The 17,274-nt window shown below is 44.4% G+C and overlaps 1 protein-coding gene across 2 annotated transcripts in view; it reads left to right on the top strand.

Moving 5' to 3' along the window:
• Positions 1 to 16,650, top strand: part of LOC141160874 (uncharacterized) — a 43,177-nt gene extending 26,527 nt beyond the window's left edge. For both annotated transcript variants that reach the window (XM_073645668.1, XM_073645670.1), the window contains 6 exons: positions 3,763 to 3,861; positions 4,166 to 4,263; positions 6,384 to 6,460; positions 7,312 to 7,369; positions 8,777 to 8,848; positions 16,474 to 16,650. In XM_073645668.1, the coding sequence (XP_073501769.1) occupies positions 3,763 to 3,861; positions 4,166 to 4,263; positions 6,384 to 6,460; positions 7,312 to 7,369; positions 8,777 to 8,848; positions 16,474 to 16,607 (538 nt within the window). In that variant the 3' untranslated portion in view covers positions 16,608 to 16,650. The remainder of the gene's footprint in view (positions 1 to 3,762; positions 3,862 to 4,165; positions 4,264 to 6,383; positions 6,461 to 7,311; positions 7,370 to 8,776; positions 8,849 to 16,473) is intronic.
• Positions 16,651 to 17,274: the final 624 nt, after the last annotated feature.

Raw genomic sequence — 17,274 nt, 5'->3', positions numbered from 1 at the left:
GGATGAAATAGTGGACAGACATTGTGGGATTCTGGTTAGTAAGGAGTTGATATCGGGTCCAGACAGGTAGATCTGTGTGCCATCGGCATAGAGCTGATACTGAAAGCCGTGAGAGACTATAAGCTGTCCCAGGCCAAAGGTGTAGATGGAGAAGAGCAGGGGTCCTAGGACCGAGCCTTGGGGGACACCGACAGATAGGGGGCGAGATGAGAAGATGGTGTGTGAGTGGGAGACCCTGAATTTCCAGTCTGTTAGGTATGAGGAGATCCAAGATAGGGCCAAGTCTGTGCTGCCAAGAGAAGAGAGAGTCTGTAGTAAGAGAGAATGGTCCACTGAGTCGAAGGCAGATGACCGGTCCAGGAGGAGGAGGACTGAGTAGTGGCATTTGGATTTGGCGGTTAGTAGGTCATTTGTGACTTTAGTCAGGGCAGTTTCAGTGGAGTGGTGCGGTCGGAAGCCTGATTGTTAGCGGTCAAAGAGGGAGCAGGAGGAGAGGTGGGAGGACAGTTCAAGGTCGACGTGTTGTTCCAGTAGTTTTGAGGCATAGGGGAGGAGTAATATGGGGCGATAGCTAGACAGAGGATGGGTCAAGGGAGAGCTTTTTGAGGATGAGTGTGATTGAGGCGTGTTTGAAACATGAGGGGAAGATGCCAGTTGTTAGTGACAGGTTGAAGAGGTGGGTTAGGGTTAGGATGAAGACTGTGGTAAGGTTAGGGATGAGGTGGGATGGGATTGGGTCGAGTCCACAGGTGGCGAGGTGTGATTTGGAGAGTAAAGAGGAAACTTGATCTTCTGTAATGATGGAGAAGCTGGTTTCGGAGGTGGAAGGTTGGGTAGATATGAGGAGGGGCTGTGGGGCCTTAAGGCCGAAGCTTTGTCTGATGATGTCAATCTTCTGCTTGAAGAATAAGGCAAAGTCTTCTGCTGAGATGAGAGGAGAGGGAGGAGGCGCTGGGGGCCGGAGCAGAGAATTGAAAGTTTTGAATAGCTGTTTAGGGATGTGAGACACGGAGGATATGAGAGATAAGAAGTGTTTGTTTTTGCTGCGGTGAGTGTGGACTTGAAGGTAGTGAGGGACTGTTTGAATGCGATGAAGTGTTCATTGGAGTTGGACCTTTTCCATCTCCGCTCAGCAACCCTGGAGGCCCGTCTCAGTTCTTTTGTCAGGTTGGTGTGCCATGGTTGCCTATTGATATTGGGAGCTTTGGTATATGTGAGAGGGGCGACCGAATCGAGAGCTGCAGCTGTTGAGGTGTTATATAAAGCGGCAGCAGCATCTGCAATGTGTAAGGAACTTATGTCTGCAAGAGGGAGGAGGGATTCAGAGAGTGAGTGTAGGTCAAGGTGTTTGAGATTTCTGCGAGGGTGTGCAAGTTTGTGGAGTGGGGTTTGTGTACCTGGAGAGGAGAGGGCAGAGAATGTAAGTAGGTTGTGGTCAGAAAGAGGGAGAGGTGAGTTAGAGAGGTTAGGTAGGGAACAGAGGTGGGTGAAGATGAGGTCCAGTGTGTGGCCATCTTTGTGAGTGGGGGTGGAAGATCATTGAGCAAGGCTGAAGGAGGAAATGAGGGATAGAAGCTTAGAGACAGATGAGTGGTATGTCGGCGGAAAGGAAGTGAAGTAGCCAGGTGGTGAAGTGGTCCAAGAAAGTGGTGGCTGGCCCTGGGGGACAGTAAATAACCAGTTGGAGGGAGAGTAGATGTGCACCTCAAAAAAGGGGAGAGTAACGGAGGGATTTAGGTGAAGGCACGGGTATCAAACAGGAGAAAGCATACTCCTCCACCATGTTTGCTGCTGGGACAAGGGGGTGTGGGAAATGTGCAATCCACCTTTATGAAAGTGCAGCTGGAGAATCTGTGTCAGAGGGGTTGAGCCAGGTTTCGGTGATGGCGAGGAAGGAAAGTTTGTTAGTAATGAAAAGATCATGAATGTAGGAAAGTTTGTTGCAGACGGAGCGAGCATTCCATAGAGCTCCTGTTAGTGCGACTGGGGAAGTGGGGACTGGGTGAATTGGTATGAGGTTGTGAAAGTTTGTAACAGATAGTGGCTAGGAGGTGGAAGTGACTGGGGATCTGGTGAGGAGGACCAGGATTTGGAGAGATGTCACCGGCAGTGAGGAGGAGCAGAGAAAGTGTTAGCAGGTGGGAGCAGGAGAGCGCATGAGGTGGCTGTCTGTTTCGAGACACAGGATTGAATGTTGAGGAATAGTTCTGAGGAGGAGGTGAGATGGATGGGGAAGATGGAGAGGGAGATGAAGAGTTCCTTACTTGGAGTACGGATTAGAGGGGTTAGTAGAAAGTGAAGGACTATAGAGAAGAGAGTAAAAACTAACAAAAAACATGGTAAAGAGTAAGCAAAGTGTGAGTTAACTGCCTCTGAAGTAACTTCCCACACTTGGCGACGAAGACACACTTTGCGGAAGAAGATGCATCCCTATCTGTATATTTTTGGAGTGTGGGGGAGGAAACCCACGCAAACACGGGGAGAACATAAAAACTCCTTGCAGATGTTGTCCTTGGTGGGATTTGAACCCAGGTCCCCAGCGCTGCAAAGCTACAGTGCTAACCACTGAGCCACCGTTCAGTATTGCAGTATATATTAAAAATCCCAGTCTCCATTGAAGTTCAGTTCAGAGTACCAAGATGACAACAACCGCAGTACCAGGCTACCATTGTAACCCATCGTTGCCACATAATCGTGTCATGGGGGGCCGATTGGTGGCCGTGTACGTTCCATTTCAACGCAGCTGTTAGAGATTCCTATGTACACATATAGGAAAAAGCTTTCAATCATCTGGAGTGGTGCAGACAGAAGCCGACCAGGGCAGCGCCGGAATAGTTAGGTCTCTCCCTACAGTCAATAAAAACCTACCTGGCTGCAGTTGTGCAACCAGGTTGATTCTTAGGCAGCATGAGTTGAATGACATGTTCCCTTTTAAGTGTGTAAAGCAAATAGCAGCTTCTTATCAGTCTACTCCTTAAGCCCCCGTCTCACATAGTGAGATCGCTGCTGGGTCACGGTTTTGGTGATGCAACAGCGACCTCACCAGCGATGTCGCTATGTGTGACACTTTGCAGCGATCAGGCCCCTGTTGTGAGGTCGCTGATCGCTGCAAAGTGTCCTGGACTATTTTTTGGTCATTGCTCTCCCGCTGGTCAGCACACATCGCTGTGTGTGACCAGCGGGAGCAGCGATCAGGCTGGTAACTATGGTAAACATCGGGTTACTAGGGGCACACGCGCTCCTAGTAACCCATTGTTTATCATGGTTACGAGCCTGCTAAAGTGAGCGGTAACCTCCCGCTCACTGTAGCAGAGTGGTAACCATGATAAACAACGGGTTACTAGGAGCGCGTGTGCCCCTAGTAACCCGATGTTTACCATAGTTACCAGCCTGCTCCTGCTTCAGCAGGCTGGTAACCAGGAGCAGGACATCGTGGAAAGATTCTTTCCACGATGTCGCTGCTCCCCTGATCGTTGGCGAGCCTGCCTGTTTGACAGCTCACCAGCGACCACATAGCGACGCAGCAACGATCCCTGACAGGTCGTATCGTTGTCGGGATCGTTGCAGCGTCGCTAAGTCTGACGGGGCCTTTAGACCTTTACTTGAAGTGTAAGAAAGTGGGCAATAAACTTGCATTGCAATATATGGGCCATCTTCATCTCTCCTGAGCAAAGTCTAAAAAAGCTGTAGTACCTTCATGTGCACATCATGTACTGCAGTGCTGTCTAACATATTACTAAACTAAGCTGTATCCTTCCATAGACCTTACAGCGCAGCTGGAAGACCAGGATCAGCAAGGAGAAAATGTTATATCCCTACAAGACAGATCCCACTGTGTACTGTAAAGCCCCCGGCACAGAGGTACGAGGAAAAGTCACAGCCATCAGACATTTGTGTGTGTCATATATACCCGCCTCCATGGGTGCATTACTGTTGGGGAATTTAGTGTAAATTTCTGCACATTCCTAGATCTTGTGGATTGTTTTAAAAACAAGCATTTATTGCACCTCAGTTCTGCAAACACCATTAGTATTTAATAGGACGTAGATAAATTGCTATTGGTAGTATGAAGCTATCTAAGAACAACAAATCCTCCAAAGTCCAATGGGAAGATACTTGTTTCTGTGATTATTAAGACTAAATAGGTCAATGCTTCTGTTTGCAGCAGTAATATTCCAGATGACAGTGTTGCACCCAGCGTGCAACCGAACACGTCAGAAGAAGATGAAATGCAGAAGACGTCATCTCCACCATCAAACACTGGTAACGATCTTCAGAAATATCGGGTGGTGGGGGGGAATGTTTCACTTTTATTGTGCAATAAAATGGAAAGTTGGTGACATGCTATTTTTGTTAGGAAAGAAAATTGACACTTAATACCTAAAGTGGCAAAAAAAGTGGTGGTGTTTAGTGGGAGAGGCATGCTCATCTGTTTTTTGGCAGATTGCTCCACGTGACAAAAGCCTTTCTATGTCTCTGGGGTGTACAGTTTTTTTTAAGTCATTCAACCCATGTGGACATAGATTCACATCCATCAAACTTTTGTGTCTGTTTTTCCAGTGTAAATGCTATAAAAAGAAAAAATCCTTAATAATGAAGCTGACGAAATCTCTGCAACCTGAACATAAAGTATAAACTATACATAAAAACTGAGACCAGTATACACCAATGGAGGTGTTAGCAATATCACTGATTTCTAGTGAATGTTCTTAAAATATCATCAAAAAGTTAATTTATTTCAGTTCAATTTCTTCAATACAAAAAGTAAAACTCCTATATTATAGAGTCATTACAGAGTGATCTATTTCAAGTGTTTATTTCTGTTAATGTTGATGGTTATGGCTTACAGCCAATGAAAACACAAGTCATTATCTCAGTAAATTAGAATACTTTATAACAACAGCTTGAAAAATGATTTTAAAATCTGAAATGTTGTCCTACTGAAATGTATGTTCAGTAAATGCACTCAATACTTGGTCGGGGCTCCTTTTGCATCAATTACTGCATCAATGCGGCAATGTGGCATGGAGGCCATCAGCCTGTGGCACTGCTGAGGTGTTATGGAAGCCCAGGTTGCTTTGATAGCAGCCTTCAGCTCGTCTGCATTGTTGGGTCTGGTGTCTCTCATCTTCCTCTTGACAATACCCCATAGATTCTCTATGGGGTTAAGGTCAGGCGAGTTTGCTGCCAATCAAGCACAGTGATACTGTTGTTTGTAAACCAGGTATTTATACTTTTGGCCGTGTGGACAGGGGCCAACTCCTGCTGGAGAATGAAATTTCCATCTCCAAAAAGCTTGTCGGCAGAGGGAAGCATGAAGTGCTCTAAAATTTCCTGGTAGACGGCTGCGCTGACTTTGGTCTTGATAAAACACAGTGGACCTACACCAGCAGATGACATGGCCCCCCAAACCATCACTGATTGTGGAAACTTCACACTAGACCTCAAGCAGCTTGGATTGTGGCTTCTCCACTCTTCCTCCAGACTCTGGGACCTTGATTTCCCAATGAAATGCAAAATTTACTTTCATCTGAAGACACCTTGGACCACTGAGCAACAGTCCAGGTCTTTTCCTCCTTGGCCCAGGTAAGACGCTTCTGGCGTTGTCTATTGGTCATGAGTGGCTTGACACAAGGAATGCGACACTTGTAGGCCATGTCCTGGATACTTCTGTGTGTGGTGGCTCTTGAAGCAATGACTCCAGCCGCAGTCCACTCCTTGTGAATCTCCCCCAAATCTTTCAATGTCCTTTTCTTAACAATCTTTTGAAGGCTACGGTTATCCCGGTTGCTTGTGCACCTTTTTCTACCATACTTTTTCCTTCCACTCAACTTTCCATTAATAATCTTGGATACAGCACTCTGTGAACAGCCAGCTTCTTTAGCAATGACCTTTTGTGTCTTACTCTCCTTGTGAAGTGTGTCAATGACTGCCTTCTGGACATCTGTCAAGTCAGCAATCTTCCCCATGATTGTGGAGCCTACTGAAGAGACTAAGGGACCTTTTTAAACGCTTAGGAAGCCTTTGCAGGTGTGTTTTGCTAATTATTCTAATTTACTGAGATAATGACTTGTGTTTTCATTGGCTGTAAGCCATAATCAGCAACATTAACAGAAATAAACACTTGAAATAGATCACTCTCTGGTCTTGCATGCCAATGTCTGGTTAATTAAATTACAAATGTGCAGTAACATTGGTCACGATCTGGATAACCAGGGCTTCATACACCAGAAGCCGGCTACATCAGATAATTATATATGAAGCTATTTTATGACCTGTAATATACTACATTATTATAATTGTATTTGTTCTCTCATTTTCCAATGATTAGTTAAAGTTTCTAATGCTCATTTTGTTTTTCATGCTCCTTTTTTTCTTCAAAGGACGTCTGGAGGAGTCTGGTGAGGAAGATGAGAGAGATGATGATGCCGGCGGTGCCTCCATAGAGCTTATAGCAGAGGTGACATGGTTTTGGGTTACCAAGCGTGCACTTAGTAATGGACCCAGTGGAACTGTAGCAATAGACATAATTAGTACTGTTTTACTAGGGGTCAGAATTACAGTGGCGATACCCTGAGGCTGTCCAGTTATCCACAGTGTTTGCATTGTATGATTTTTACAAGGCTGAAGAGCAATTTTTACTACAGCCGCGCTCTTACAGCTGTACAACCAAAAAAGAAACTGAGCTGAACTATAAGCTGGTGTATGTGCAAAGTGTAAGAACACGTTCACACTGTGGCCATTTCACAGAGAAAACCCAAGAAAAGAAAAAAAAGAGCATAAATCCTACAGCAATTAAATAACAAATAGTAGTAGTACATGTAAAAAACATAGGATACTTAGTTAATGCTATTTTGATCAAAAAGGCATAAAAGCCAACCCACCACGACAAGGTGTACCCAATCAGGATGGTCCTAGCCTGTTTCTAGTACTAAAACCTTACCATGTGTCAAAAGACATCTATGTGAATAAGGGCAGAGCAGGACAGGGCACTCATCCATGGGAAGCTATACACATGAAATTCTTTTGCAGAAAGGGGGCCTAGTCCTCTGTTTGTACAAGTAAATAGTAATAGTACATGTAAATAACATAGGGTGCTTAGTTAATGCTATTTTGATCATGAAAGCCACCCTGCCCCGCGGCCGCCCTGCCTCGCGGCCACCCTGCCTCGCGGCCGCTTTCTCTTCCTTGTCATTAGAGGTTACACATACTGCTTGACATGCTTTAAGGCAATGTTATGTATTTTGCTGCTATGTGATTATGTACTCTGTAATCATTTTTGATTCATTATTTATTTATTTTTTTTTTTAGTTCGTTAACGCTTTAATGGGTGAAGATTACCAATTGGCTCAAAATCTAAGTCAGATGAGTATGTATTTATTTATATTGCACAGATTAGTAACTCTGGTGTCTCACATTACACATCATGTTTTGTAGCAGGTTATAACAAAATTGTTACCCTGGGTATTATGATATGATAACCCAAGAGTGCCAATATTATTTTAAAATAAAGTTTAGACTTCATCCTGATTCCTTAATAAAAGCCTCTGTGGTCCATTAAAGATTAACTATCGATTTAAACTGTAACTGTTGTTTCAAGAGAACTTGCAGCAGAATGTTTGTGTCTGCTTCAAGCTCCTCCCTCCTCCTCCTCCTCTTTCCATAGAACTTTATGAGCACAAACTGACCTCTCCTATCTCAGTGATGGGAAAATCTGTATTCCCTGAAGACAGATTTTACCTGTGACTTGAAGATTTTGAGAATGAATGATCAATAAAGTCAGAAAAAGTAGCAAATTTCTCTAATAATAAAATATATTACAATTTTCTTATTTTCACTTGGACTATTGAGTTATGAAAAAAAGTAAAACTACAGTTACTCTTTTAAGACGATATAGGTTGCTAGTGGTCTTATGGACAGCATGGTGCTGTGTAAAGGTTATTTTATATATTTATGTATCTTGGGGTATTCTTATCCTATAGAGTGATGGCATATTAGGATATAGCATTATTTTACAATCAAAGGGAGTGTCACCTCTGATAGCCCCAATTTATCATATAAATTGAAGGGGTCACAGCTCTAGTTTAATACTGCAGCATTTCTATATTTTCCCTGCACAGTAGCGCCACCTTGCTGTGCAGGAAACTGCAGTTGACCTAGTTAATTTCTGCTGCACAGCGGGTGGTCAGGACACTACTGTGCAACAAAACTTAAAAGGCGATACAGTAGTAGGGATCTCAGAGGTTAGACTCCCTCCAGTCATAAAGTGATGAAACATGCTGGAGATATGCCATCACTATATACATTATGTGCTGTTTGACTTTTCCAGAAATGTATATAAAAACAAATCAACAAGCAATATGTCTGCAATTGCACTTTCCAGGAATTCGTAATAAGAGAGTATATAACTGCATCTAATAACTGCCTAGATCATTGCTCATTTATACATTAATTTTTCTCTTGATAAGTTTGAAAAAAACTTGCATTTCTAGGCTTTTTAAGGATGAAAATGCTCAAGGCCAGATCCAGACCGATAGCTACTGTTCACTATTTTTAACTTTTGAAACACTACAGGACAGACCCTGTGGGGGCTGTAATGGTGTAATGGGGGCATACTGGTTTCCTCTGAGGTTCCAGTAACAGATCCAAAAAGCTTCACATTTTTGGGAATAAAAAAACATTTAAATTATATTTATGATGACTTTGATATTATGTTTAAACATTTTGTTTTTTAAGTTTTCTATTTTTTAGTTACATATTTCTTTCCATATTCTAGTACTTCTTTATGAACCCAACAATCCAGTTGCCGCACAGTTTTCACCTCTTATTGAGGAAAGGCTGAAAATTGGTAAGCATGACTAATTTCTTTATAACTATAGGATGAATCATAGAGAAAGTGGTAATCCCTTACTTTACAATCTCTTTACTTTGCATTTCTATCTATTTCTATTGCAGTGGCCCTACTTTGATCATCATAAAACAGAGGTCCCCAACCTTTTTTGCACCAGGGACCGGCTTTAAGCAAGACCAGTTTTCCATGGCCCGGTGGGGGTCGGGGCGGGGCTTTGGTCATATGGGGGTGGGGTTATGGAGGGGTGGAGCTGTATGGGGAGGATGCTGGCGGGACCTCGGTGTACAGCGCTGCTAAGTAGCAGCATTGTACATTGAGCGTCAGTGTATACAGCGCTGCTGCTTAGCAGCGCTACACACTGAACACCGGTACCGGCAGCCGCGTCACTGAAGCCAGTCTGCTGCCCCAGCACGCCCCACATAACATGTTCTGCCGGGGGCGTGTCAGTGAGGAGAGCCTGCCGCCCCACCCCGTCAGGAACACACCATACTGTGCAGGAGGGCCGCGTCACTAAGACCCGCCCCGTGACGTACAACAGGTACCATGCTGTGCTGTGGAGGGCTGCGTCACTAAGACCCGCCCGACGCCCCACCCCGTCCTGCATAATGTTCTCTGCCGGGATCTGCGAGCTGTCACGGCTATGGCAGAAAACATTATAAATCCACACAGAGCGAGTTCTGACCAGGCGCAGGGCCGCGGAGCTAGCTGTCAGCGGCAGGGCCGGCTCCAGGTTTTTCTGGGCCCCGGGCGAAAGAGTCTCAGTGGGCCCCTTTAACACATACCACGATTCATGATGCAGAGATACGGCGGAGAAATATATATATTTAGTACAATGCAAAGATTTCACTTCATGAGTGATATCTATTGTAAATTCTACAATAGCTCAGAAACCGGTGAATCGCTCCACACAGAATAGTGGCCCCCATATAAGGCTCCATACGGAATACTGGTCCCCATATAACGCCCATACGGAATAATGGCCCCCATATAACGCTTCATACGGAATACTGGCCCCCATATAAGGCCCCATACGGAATACTTGCCCCCATATAAGGCCCCATACGGAATACTTGCCCCCATATAAGGCCCCATACGGAATACTTGCCCCCATATAAGGCCCCATACGGAATACTGGTCCCCATATAACGCCCATACGGAATACTGGCCCCCATATAAGGCCCCATACGGAATACTGGCCCCCATATAAGGCCCCATACGGAATACTTGCCCCCATATAAGGCCCCATACGGAATACTTGCCCCCATATAAGGCCCCATACGGAATACTGGCCCCCATATAACGCTTCATACGGAATACTGGCCCCCATATAAGGCCCCATACGGAATACTGGCCCCCATATAACGCTCCATACAGGATACCGGTCCCCATATAATGCTGCATGTAGGCTGTTACCCCCCCACATAATGCCCCATACAGGCTGTCCCCCCCTTATAATGCTCCATGTAGGCTGTTACCCCCCCACATAATGCCCCATACAGGCTGTCCCCCCCTTATAATGCTCCATGCAGGCTCTTACCCCCCACATAATGCCCCATACAGGCTGTCCCCCCCTTATAATGCTCCATGCAGACTGTTACCCCCCACATAATGCCCCATACAGGCCCCTCCCTTTTAATGCTCCATGCAGGCTGTTACCCCCCACATAATGCCCCATACAGGCTGTCCCCCCTTATAATGCTCCATGCAGGCTGTTACCCCCCACATAATGCCCCATACAGGCTGTCCCCCCCTTATAATGCTCCATGCAGACTGTTACCCCCCACATAATGCCCCATACAGGCCCCCCCCTTTTAATGCTCCATGCAGGCTGTTACCCCCACATAATGCCCCATACAGGCTGCCCCCCCCCTTATAATGCTCCATGCAGGCTGTTCCCCCCCACATAATGCCCCATACAGGCCCCCCCCTTTTAATGCTCCATGCAGGCTGTTACCCCCCACATAATGCCCCATACAGGCTGCCCCCCCTCTTTATAATGCCCCAAGCAGGATGCCCCCCCTCCCCTCTTTATAATGCCCCAAGCAGGATGCCCCCCCTCCCCTCTTTATAATGCCCCAAGCAGGATGCCCCCCCTCCCCTCTTTATAATGCCCCATGCAGGATGCCCCCCCTCCCCTCTTTATACTGCCCCATGCCTCCATACATTAAAAAAAAAAAAAAAATCAAATACTCACCTCCCTTCTCACCTGCTACCTGCTGCCCGCCGCTCGCTGCTCGGCTCCGAACTCCAGCGTTGTCGTTTCTTCCCGCTCAGCGCTCCCTGTGACGGCTCAGGGGAGGGCGCGGTGTAAAGACGTCACCGCGCCCTCTGACCTGAGACGTCACAGGGAGCGCAGAGCAGGAAGACAGCTGATCTGCGGAGGCACGGGGAGAGGTAAGTATCGGGCTGCCGGGGCCCTGAGCAAGCGGCGGAGAAGGGCAGGCGCTGACACCGCTCTCCTCCGCCCATAGCCCAGCGGGGTGCGCGACCGCCAGTGGGCCCCTCTGCCTGCTCAGAGCCCCGGCATTTGCCCGGGTGCTGACGCCGGCCCTGGTCAGCGGCGCCGCGGACCGGCTGAAAAACCCCAACGGCCCGGTCCTGGTCCGCGGACCGGCGGTTGGGGACCTCTGTCATAAAATAAGGATGCACTTACTTGACACCTTATATTTACAGTCATGGCCAAAAGTGTTGGCACCCATGAAATTGTTCCAGAAAATTAAGCATTTCTGCCAGAAAACTATAGCAATTATGCATATTTTGTTATACACATGTTTATTTGCTTTGTGTGTATTGAAACAACACAAAAAAAAAACTGAGAAAAGGCAATTTGGACAAAAATGGCCCAGATAACATTGTTGGCACCCTCCACTTTATATTTGGTTGAACACCCTTTGGAATAAATAACTGCAATCAATCACTTCCTATAACCATCAACAAGCTTCTTACACCTCTCAACTGGAATTTTGGACCACTCTTCTTTTGCAAACTGCTCCAGGTCTCTCATATTTGAAGGCATTTTCTCCCAACAGCAATTTTAAGTTCTCTCCACAGGTGTTCAATGGATTTTAGATCCGGACTCATTGCTGGCCACTTCAGAACTCTCCAGCGCTTTGTTTCCATCCATTTCAGGGTGCATCTTGACGTATGTTTGGGTTTATTGTCCTGTGGGAAGACCCATGACGTAGGACGCAAACCCAGCTTTCTGACACTGAGCACTACATTGCGACTCAAAATCCTTTAGTAATCTTCAGATTTCATGATGCCTTACACACAGCCAAGGTACCCAGTGCCAGGGGCAGCAAAACAACCCCAAAAACACATTTGAATCTCCACCATATTTGACTGTAGGTACTGTGTTCTTTTCTTTGTAGGCCTCATTCCATTTTCGGTAAATAGTAGAATGATGTGCTTTACCAAAAATCTCTATCTTGGTCTCATCTGTCCACAAGATGCTTTCCCAGAAGGATTTTGGCTTACTCACGTACATTTTGGCAAACTGGAGCTTTTTTTGGTCAGCAGTGGGGTCCTCCTGGTGCACCCTGAGCCTGCAGGACAGCTTGAATTTCGTAGGAACTTGATTGGGGCTGCTTGTCCACCTTCTGGGCTATGATGTACTGCAACCTTTCAGCAATTTTTCTCTGCCATCTACGTCCAGGGAGATTAGCTACAGTGCCATAGGTTGTAAACTTCTTGATTATGTTGCACACTGTGGACAAAGGAACATCAGGAGCTTTGAAGATTTGTTGAAAAATATCAACAAATTTTGGTTCTTAAGTCCTCAGACAGTTCTCCTCTTTCTGTTCTCAACTTCTCCCATTTTTATCTGGTTTCAAGTGTGTTTTTCATTTTGCCCACACCTGTTACTTGCCACAGGTGAGTTTGAATGCTCATCACGTGCTTGAAACAAAGTTATTTACCCACAATCTTGAAAAAGGTGCCAACAATTTTATCTGGCCCATTTTGTTGTTTTTTTTGTGAAATTATGTGCAATTTTCCTTTTTTTTTTCAGTTTTTGTGTTGTTCCAATACACACATGGGGAAAAAAAACATGTGTATAACAAAACATGTGTAATTGCAATAATATTCTCGGAGAAATACTCCATTTTCTGGGACAATTTCAAGGGTGCCAACACTTTCGGCCATGACTGTATGTGAATATGCTCCTCAGCAGTTTTTCTGTGTTACGTCAGCTGGCTGGTACTGGGGGATCCTTGGTGGCAGTGCATGAAATGGCAATGACCTAGAAAACACTATACTCTTGAGCTTGATGTCTCTACTGCTGTCCACCTTGATAGAATAGATCTGACAGATATCTATTAATTGTATAAATTTTGGTAACATTGTACGAGTGTATAGTTATGGCCAAAAGTTTTGAGGCTGACACAAATTTTGGTTTCATAAAGTTTGCTGCTTTAGCATTTATTGTGGAAATTTGCATTCAGATTATTGTATAAAGTGATCATATTAATTGCAGTCATCTCTTGCCATGAAAATTAATTTATCACAAAAAAAACAATTCCACTAAATTTCTGCCTTGCCACAAAATTACCTGCTTACATAATTTCAGTGATCTTCTCATTAGCTCAGGAGAAAGTGTTAACAAAAACAAGGCAGCTGATGTAATTCAATCGACATGACAAAGTGATAAGAGCAGACTGGTTGCTTTAAACTGGGGCTAGTGCTTAAATAATTATCTTCTTCATGGTTACTTCCAAAGAAACATGTGCAGTCATCATTGCTGTGCATCAAAATGGCTTTACAGGCAAGGACATTCCTGCTTGTAAGATTACCCCTAACTCAACCATTTATTAGCTAATTAAGAACTCCAATGTGAGAGAGGTTCAGTTGCTTTGAAGAAAGCTTAAGGGCGCCCTGGAAAGTCCAGCAAGTGCCAGGACTGTATCCTAAAGAGGTTCCAGCAACGGGATCCGTTCAATACCAGTGCAGAGCTTGCTCAGGAAAGGTGGCAGGTAGAGGAGTCCATGGATCTGCATACACAGGGGGTGAAGAATTTTGGAGGTGGCCTAGTGTCAAGAAGGGCAGCAAACAAGTCAGGAGATAAAAAGGTGAGTACTACAATGAGTCCTGTGTCAGCCAACAGTAAATTATCCTGAGACCATTCATGTGTGGTGGTTTTTCATCCATGATGGGGGTTTACTCACGATTTTGCCTAAGAATACTGCCATGAATAAAGAATGTGATCTAATCCTCCTCCAAGAGCAACTTCTCCCAAAGATCTAGGAGCAATTTGGTGATGAACAATGCTTTTCCAGCATGATGGAGACCAAAAGGAATATCAATCATCAAAAAGGGGGGTGGACAAACAAAAACACAGATCTTGTGATTAAATTCCAAGCACTGATTAAACAAGAACAGGCTGTCATCAGTCAGGATTTTGCCTAGAAGCAGATATCCAGCTGCCAGTGGGTGAAGGGCAGAGGCCTTGAAAAATAAGGGCCAATGTTGTAAATATTGAGTCTTTGCATAAACCTGATGTATTTGTCAAATACAAAGTTGAAAAACCTATAAAATGCTTATTGTGTTTCAGTAACCATAGAAGCATCAGATTAAAAGATCTAAAAACTCTGAAACAGAAAACTTTGTGAAAAACAAAGTCTCAAAACCTTTGGCCACGGCCGTAAGTTATGTAAGACTCCATGAATAACTACAATAGAGCTCCAGTAGCTTGTAGGTTTGGTATGAGTATATCGTATTGTTGATCACAAGTTAGGATATATATATATATATATATATATATATGTATGTATGTATGTATGTATGTATGTATATGTATATGTATGTGTATATATATATATATATATATATATATATATATATATATATATATATATATATATATATATATATATATATATATATATATATATGTATGTGCTTAAAAGTTTACATACCGCAGCAGATATTTTCTTTAACCAAAGAAACTTTCTCCACTCATGGTTATTGGTTGGGTGAAGACATTTATTGTCAAACAAGTCAAACTACTGTGTTTTCTCTCTATCATCAATGACAGCTTGAAGTCTTTTGTGGTAGTTGTGGATGAGGTTCTTTATTTTTTTCAGATGGGAAAGCTGCCCAGTCTTCTTGACAAAAATCCTCCAGTTGCTGTAAATTCCTGGGCTGTCTAGCATGAACTGTGCGCTTGAGATCTCCTCAGAGTGGCTCAATGATATTGAGGTCAGGAGACTGAGATGGCCACTCCAGAACCTTCACTTTGTTCTGCTGTAGCCAATAACAGGTCGACTTGGCCTTGTGTTTTGGATCGTTGTCATGTTGGAACGTCCAAGTACGTCCCATGCTCAGCTTCCGGGCTGATGAGTGCAAATTTGCCTCCAGTATTTGCTGATAACATGCTGCATTCATCTTTCCTTCAACTTTTACCAAGTTTCCTGTGCCTTTGTAGCTCACACATCCCCAAAACATCAGCGATCCACCTCCGTGCTTTACTGTAGGAATGGTGTTCCTTTCATCATAGACCTTGTTGACCTCTCTCCAAATGTTACATTTATGGTTGTGGCCAAAAAGTTCCATTTTTGTCTCATTACTCCAAATTACCTTGTACCAGAAGATTTGAGGCTTGTCTCTGTGCTGTTTGGTGTACTATAGGCGAGATACTTTGTGGCATTGGTGCAGTAATGTCTTTCTTCTGGCGAATTGAACCTTGCACAATAAGGAGGCACTTGAAGAAAAATGGGCTGCATCTTGAAACAGCCACACTGCTAGTTTTCAGAGAGTCCTGAATTTCAGCTGATGTTATTTGTGGGTTTTTCTTTGCATCCCGAACAATTTTCCTGGCAATTGTGACCGAAATGTTTGTTGGTCTACCTGATCATGGTTTGGTTTTTACAGAGCCCCTGATTTTCCATTTCTTAATCACAGTTTGAATCCTGCTGACTGGCATTATCAATTCCTTGGATTTTTCTTTGTATCCCTTTCCTGTGTTATACAGTTCAACTACCTTTTCCCGTAGATCCATTGACAATTCTTTTGCTTTTCCCATGACTCACAATCCAGAAACGTCAGTGGCCGGATGAAAGATGCAAGAGTCTGTCTGGATCCCAGAAACTCACTCAGCTTTTATGCACACACACTGATTACAAGCAAATAGGTCACATGTGAGGATGTTACCTTTAGTAGCCATTCAAACCCATTTGTGTCAAATTCTGTGCATGTTATCAGGCCAAAATCACCAGGGTATGTGAACTTTTGATCAGGGTCATTTGGATGTTTTTGGTTGTCATTAAGATTTAAAAAGAGAAAACACAGTTGTTTGACAATAAATGGCTTCACCCAACCAATAACCATGAGTGCAGAAAAAGTTTCTTTGATATCATTCATATTCTCTGAAAAAAGGCCAAGAAAGGATATGTGGAGATATGTTACTAAAAACAAAAGTTTGTGAGACAGATGGAAGAAGAAATTTGTTCTTCTGACTGTTTTGTCAGGGTTATGTCTTATTGCATTTTTGGGGATGTACAGAAAAATGTGGTTATCCACCTTTTTAGCTGGGGGAAATTATTACAGTCAATTACTGTCTCATGTGTTTGGACAACTTAGGACTAAGTGTGGTAGAATGATTTCTGATTGTATTTAATACATTGCAGAACAAGAACAAAGTAGTGACGACGAGGACAGTGAAGGCTCAGATGAGGAGACGGATGAACACAACAGTGAAACTGATGATAATAACAATGAGGATGATGAAGAAAACAATTGTACTGCCAAACACATTACATAAACCTTTCATTAAAGGGAATCTGTCACACCCCCCCCCCCCCCCCCCCTTCGCGATATCAGACCACTCCTATGGCCATACAGGTGATAGAAAAGTAAATCTAAACTTACCAGTATGGCCCATAGCAGAGGTCTGATTCCAGAGAAGTCTTCTTTTATAAAGTTTCTTCTCCAAAGGCTTGGCATCCGGGGGACGCCAAGAAAACCCCTCCTATCTGCTTATTATGCAGCTAAATCCCCGCCTCTGGGCTAAATTATCATCTGCCCCATCACGTCACAGGGCCCTGTGACTGCCCTGTGACATGCCCTGCTGTCTCCCCTGACGTGCATGCGCACAGCGCCGCTCCCAGTACAAGGGCTGCGGCGCAGTATGGGCCGGGGAGAAACAAAGCACGCTCTATGGGAGCAGCGCTTTGCGCATGATCGGCAGGGGAGACAGCAGGGCACGTCATGTGACGTGCCGGGGAGGGGGGAGATGATTTAGCCCAGAGGTGGGGATTTGGCTGCATAATAAGCAGATAGGAGGGGTTTGCTTGACGTCCCCCGGATGCCAAGCCTCTGGAGAAGAAACTTTATAAAAGAAGATTTCTCTGGAATCAGACCTCTGCTATGGGCCATACAGGTAAGTATAGATTTACTTTTCGATCACCTGTATGGCCATAGTAGAGGTC

Source organism: Phyllobates terribilis, unplaced genomic scaffold (assembly GCF_046119375.1).
Source record: "Phyllobates terribilis strain yellow unplaced genomic scaffold, ASM4611937v1 Scaffold_9__5_contigs__length_417890890, whole genome shotgun sequence".
NCBI classification, from domain to species: Eukaryota; Metazoa; Chordata; class Amphibia; order Anura; family Dendrobatidae; genus Phyllobates; species Phyllobates terribilis.
Note: the sequence above shows the minus strand (reverse complement) of the source record. Positions and strands in the feature narration are given on the sequence as shown.